The sequence below is a fragment of the Balaenoptera ricei genome, chromosome 5 (genome assembly GCF_028023285.1).
Source record: "Balaenoptera ricei isolate mBalRic1 chromosome 5, mBalRic1.hap2, whole genome shotgun sequence".
NCBI lineage: Eukaryota > Metazoa > Chordata > Mammalia > Artiodactyla > Balaenopteridae > Balaenoptera > Balaenoptera ricei.
The window spans coordinates 99,979,121-99,985,120 of NC_082643.1; the positions used below are offsets into that span (position 1 = coordinate 99,979,121).

Here is a 6,000-nt window from a genome sequence, read left to right on the forward strand (position 1 = left end):
GCTCTTCTTAACTAATATTTTAAAAAAAAGCTTTCTTACAAAATTTATTTTTACCATGCATTTACAGATTTTATTTAATGATTATGCAAATGTTATTTTTCTGTTTTCTTTATTATCCTTTACTGTAATTTAGCCCTCATCTATTATAACCATTGGGTTTATTATCTCATATCAAGATCGACATTTACTGGTGATAAGTCAGATGTTTACCTTTGAAATTCCGTGTCTGTGGAAGCACAGCTGTCTACTTGAGATACTTGGCAACCCAACATATCTTAGTCATGTTTCTTTCTAATTCTACCTCACTTTTTCTGTTGCCTATTTATTCTGTTGTCCATTTATTCCCTTTTCTAAGTAGTCCTTCTGTGATGCTTAAGGGTCTTAACTGTTAACATTGCTTATGATTTCCATGCTTTGGAAATTGCTTTCTCCCCTGTTTTCTACAGTATGAAACTAACTTACAAACAGCGGTTGTCTTCACTTTTGCTTTGCCCTAGGCCTTCAACAAAATAAAACCCATTCATGGATGATATCACTTTTATGGATTTTTAGGATCAGTCACCTGGAATGTCATTCACCTTATGATGGGATTGTAGTTTTGAGGTAGTTAGTATTACAGTTGTTGGTTAAGTACAATTTATGCCCTTAGATTTCCATTGAAACTAAGATATTCTGGTGTGTATCTGAGAAAGGGAGCACATTTTATAGCAATATGAGCGTGAACTTTGTTTTGTGATGAACAAGGAGATGCTGACAGATACCAGGATAGGGTTCCTTTCTACCTAATATAGGACACATATTTTTATTCCTACATTTTTCTTCCCGTATTATCCCTACTTCCATCCCTTAGACTTTGAGAACAAAAAGTGACTCAGGTCACTGGAGTGGAGACTGAGGATCCTGGGCCTCTGTTTTTTGGGGAGGTTGGTGAAAAACTGTGTGGTACAGGCATACCTCGGAGATATTGTGAGTTTGGTTCCAGACCACCATAATAAAGTGAATATTGCAGTAAAGTGAGCCACATGAATATTTTGGTTTCCCAGTGTATATAAAAGTTACGTTTGCACTGTACTGTAGTCTATTAAGTGCAAAAGCATTGTCTAAAAAAAGCAATGTACATACTTTAATTTAAAAATACTTTTTTGCTAAAAAATTTTAACCATCATCTGAGCCTTCAGTGAGTCATAGTAGTAACATCAAAGATCACTGATCACAGATGACCATAACAAATATAATAATAATGAAAAAGCTTGAAATATTGTGAGAATTACCAAAATGTGCCAGAGAGACAAGAAGTGAGCAAATGCTGTTGGAAAAATGGTGCCAATAGACTTGCTCAGTGCAAGGTTGCCACACACCTTTAGTTTGTAAAAACTGCAGTATCTGCAAAGTGCGATAAAGTGAAGCACAATTAAACGAAGTATGCCTGTGTTTGGAAAAATATGAATGTTTTGATTAGATTCCTTGATCCAGTTGGCTCCTTTGAGGCTCCCTTTTAATTTTCTCTTGAAAACCAGTAGCATAATTTACTTTGATTGCTTTCAGCCATCGCTTACGATTTTTCCTTAGGCCACTGATTTCAGTATAAAATTTCTTCCTTACCTTTCTGTCCTTTTAAAAATAGGAGTATAGACATTTTGAAATATTGTAGGGAGTTTCAGTTTGGAATATTGTACCAAAGTCTCCATGTCTCTTTCCTCATGTTTCTCCCTTTCAGAATAGAATTATATACTGAGAAGATGATAGATATGTTTTTGCAAAAGCCACCAGTTTAAGCATTTCATCACAGGGACTGTGTCAGGGCAGGGCAATGATAGTGAGGTAGGAGATTGGCTCTTGGAGAAAGGCTCTACTAGGTGATGGGCAGGCAAAGCAGTAACCAGTGTAAAGGGTGAAGAAAGGCAAGCTAAGAAGGGAAGGTGGGGAATATCAGTTAAAGCTGAAAATGTATTCAAAGGGAAAACCTGGTCAGAGGTTGTCAGTGCGAGAAGATTTTCAAACCACAGGATTTCAAACCACTAGAGCATTTCTAATAAATATCTGATAATATGTACTAATAAATTTCATTTTGATTCTTTGATTAAGATGACTAGCATTGTGTCTTATTTTAAGAGAAAGTAGTCTTAACAAAAATGCTACTTTATGAATTTTAAGTATTTGACACATTTAACTTTTCATTTTCAAAATGGAATAGATTTTAATTTTGATTAAATAAAAAATGAGCTCGTGGTAATTCAATTTTATATTTGAAATGACTTTAAACTTTTATTATGGAACATTTAAAATATATAAACATAATAATATAAAGAAGCTTTATGGATCATTGGCTTCAGCAGTTATAAACCTGTGGCCAATCTTTTTTCATATACCATTGCCCATTCCCATACCTGCTCCCCGTATCCCAGGCATTAACGTTACTTTAAAAGTTAAGCATAAGTATTTGAAAATGAATGAAATCATAAGCTATTGCAGTTCCACTGTGCTTGTAAAGTTCATTAGTTTCTTTTCTTAAAGATACATTATTATTTCCATTAGTGAAATATATGAATGCTATACTTCATTGCTTGTATATCCTAAGAAATTAGTCCTTTGTATTTTGTATATTGCCATTTCAGGAATACAAAAAAAACTTAAATTCTGGTAAATAAGTGTGTTCTATGTGTTTATTTGCAAGTAGTTATTTTCTTATGTTGGTATTAGCATAATTGCCTTCTTTTGCAATGGATTGCTACTTCAAAAAACAAAACAAAGCTAATTTAACATATTTTTCTGAGTTAAAGTCTTGATATCATTCCAGGGTACTATGATTTTTCAATTATAATCCATTTGATAAAATAAATATTATTTTCTATAATAAAATTATATTTCATGTACTTTTATGGTCCTTACATACCAAAAATGGAAGTATTTTGGTTCTAATTGATGAAAGAACTAATTAACTTTGTTCATGGTGCAGACATACTGAAAGGCTTCAATATAGTTAAAATGTCTTTTTCCACATTTGCTTGCCTTTATGAAAACTGTGATTCATTCAGAGTACTTGACATTTGAATATGCGCCATGATATCTCTTTGATACTTTCTAATTCTCAGCTATGTTCCCTAATGGATCTTTTAATCTAGTGTCTGGGTAGCATAATGTGATTGGAATAAAATGTCAGTTATTCCACAAATGTATTATTACTTTTCTTTGTAATGGAATCATAATTTTTATTATGTAGATATGTTTTTAATTATTCATTCATTACATATTTAATTCTGGAAGATAATTTCATCTAACCCTATCACATGACTTATTTTGGGTACAGATGTTAAATAACAATATGGCAAATATGTTAAGGCTATATCTACGTAGTTTATTTTTAACAAAAATTTTGAATATAATATTTATTATAATTGCTCAATACTGGATTCTTTAGCTTATCTATTACAGATAAGGTTGTTTTTGCCTTAATTATATTTCTAGGAAAGATGTTCATGATACAAGAAATCCATTGTGAAGTTATCCTGGCAGTCTTGCTTCTGTGGGTTATCTCTTTTCTTCTTGGATTTTTTATTTTGTAAGATTGTTGCCAAAAAATTACTTCTTTTCATTCTTCTTTTTCATTTACCTATATTAGTTAAAGTCAAACTGCTGTTGGCGATTTTTGTGCTGAATAATTTTTTATACGCTCGTGGGATTTTACTTCTATGTTACAAATGTATTACTAGTTAAAAAAAAATAAGTGTTTTACTTCTTTCATTAGCAAGATTATTTTTGTGTGATAAGAAATTCCTCCTTTCACACTTTTCTGTTTTCATACAGGTCCTCATGCTGACACCGCCAGTGGATGCCAGAATTTGCAGTGTGGTTTTCGAGCCTGCTGCCGCTCTGGCGAATGACCCTTGACTTCTGACCTTTGTCTACTTCATTTAGCTGAGCAGGCTTCCTTTCATGCACTTTACTTATAGCACATTTCTTGTGTTAATCATCCCTTTTTGAGTGTGACTTGTTTTGGCCCCATTTCTTACAGCCTCGGAAATCTTAATTTACCAGTGAATTGTACAGTGTTGTTTCTCTTGCAAATCATATTTTTGTTTTAGAAAGGGATTAGGTCTTTTCATAGGGTGAGAACAATTTTATCAGATTTCTTTTAAACTAAATATTTTGAAAAAAATGTCACTAATGCCATGCCATTTAAAGTATTTTTTAGATTATTTTGAGTTTTGAAGTTAATGGGTTATTGGTTCTCTTCATAGATAAACACTGTACCAAGCCTTGCAGATCTTTTCAGATATACATTTTTGAAGTTTTATTTTCAGAGACTGCACATTTTGGAAACCAGTCTCTTTTCCGTAATGTTTCCTTTATTTGAACAATTCTCAGAGGGCCAATTCAAACATATCCACATATAAGATTCTTTAAGATTATAAAATAAATTGGCTTCTTGGTGTTAGCTCAGGGAGCTGGCACAGCACCAGTGTCTTTGTATTTGCTTTCTTCAAAGACCCCTGGTTCCCACCACTGTCCGTAAATTGTCACATTTGGGGGAGGGGTTTTTAAAAGTTCCACAGTCATTTGAAGAAATGTATAAATAAAATCTACTTTGAGGACTTTACCAAGTAATTTCTTTTGTGTTTTGATTTTGTTGTAAATCTCAGTCCAGGGTTACTTTACTGTGAAATAGGACTAAATAGGTCTTTTCAACTCCCATGAAATCATGACCCTGACAAATGAATAGTTTTAGACAGATACCTGATTTTATTGAGCTGATTTGTCTCTTTGAAATTTATTGTGCAATAGTCAGAATTTGAATTTGTAAGCTTGTCTTCATTGCTGTTTGATTAAATAATTGGAATGGAGACCTGTTATTCAGAAAGGCACATATTGAGTCAATTTTATGTCATGTTATGTATAATTTATGTCACAAAGAAGAGAATAGTCAGCAGCATGCCATCTATTTTTATAAATATCTGTAAGGCTGTGGAAGAGAAGGTAATCTTGCAATTATGTTCTTTGTGGTCCCAGGTATTTTTTGTTTGTTTGTTTTATTGAGGAAGAGGAAGAGTAGGAAAGATACAAACTATAGATAGACAGATTTCAGTTCAGGCTAAGAGAAAACTATTTTACACAGAGTTGTCTAAAGATGAAGGAAGAATCATTTGATGAGAAAATAAATAAGGAGGGTCACTCTGCTTTTAAATTTAACTAACATTTGAACTAAATACTGTGAGGGAAGATCACCTCTAAGGAAGGACATCTAATGACTCTGTGAAATTTCACCTTTCTCTAAGAGTTCTCTCATTTTGATTCCATTGCTGTTAACATTTGTGAAATATAAGATGGAACCCCTCAAGTTTCTTGTATGGAGGATAAGGCAGCTGTAGAAGCAGACCATCTTACCCTTTAAGTTTGTGTCTCTTAGCTTAAGTCCTCATGCCTCTTGTTGGCACTACTGCGCCTAGCTGCCTCCTTTAAAAGTCTGGCCTAAGCACAAAGGAAAAAACGTTCTGGATTCCCTTAGAGAACTTGAGAGGAAATCTGAGTTTAGTGAGCAGTTAACAGGGTCAGAAGTTTTATTTTGTAGATTGACTGTTTTGTCGTTACTGTACTTTTATTTCCTTAAGTGTTTAATAAAGTTTATTTGAAAAGTTGACATCAGGGACTATTTCAAGAAAACAAACTAAAATAAGTCTTCTGGAGTGAGTCCCATCCAACTGCATGGTAAAATTAGTCATCTCTATAACCAGGTCCCAAGTCATCAAGGGAGTACTCAAGTTTATACTCATGTAATCAGAAAACAGTGTAATATTTGGGGAGTAAAATTTTTGATAATACTTAATGGAAAAAATCATGATTAAATGATATTTTGGGACTTGGCTTAAATGTTATTCTTCATAAATTAATTAATTTGAGCAGCTTATTTCCCAGGGGTTCCAGGTAATTGAGGTGCCCCCCTTTTGCTTTGTCCTGTGCTACTTGATATTAGAAAACCATTAAATAGGACTTGGCAGTCTTGAA

At 33.1% G+C, this 6,000-nt stretch overlaps 1 protein-coding gene across 1 annotated transcript in view; it reads left to right on the forward strand.

Moving 5' to 3' along the window:
* The window catches only part of FBXL5 (F-box and leucine rich repeat protein 5), a 48,855-nt gene extending 44,250 nt beyond the window's left edge, over window positions 1–4,605 (forward strand). Inside the window, exon 11 of the mRNA XM_059923312.1 lies at window positions 3,805–4,605. Within this exon, the coding sequence (XP_059779295.1) occupies window positions 3,805–3,881 (77 nt within the window). The 3' untranslated portion in view covers window positions 3,882–4,605. The remainder of the gene's footprint in view (window positions 1–3,804) is intronic.
* The last annotated feature ends 1,395 nt before the right edge of the window (window positions 4,606–6,000 follow it).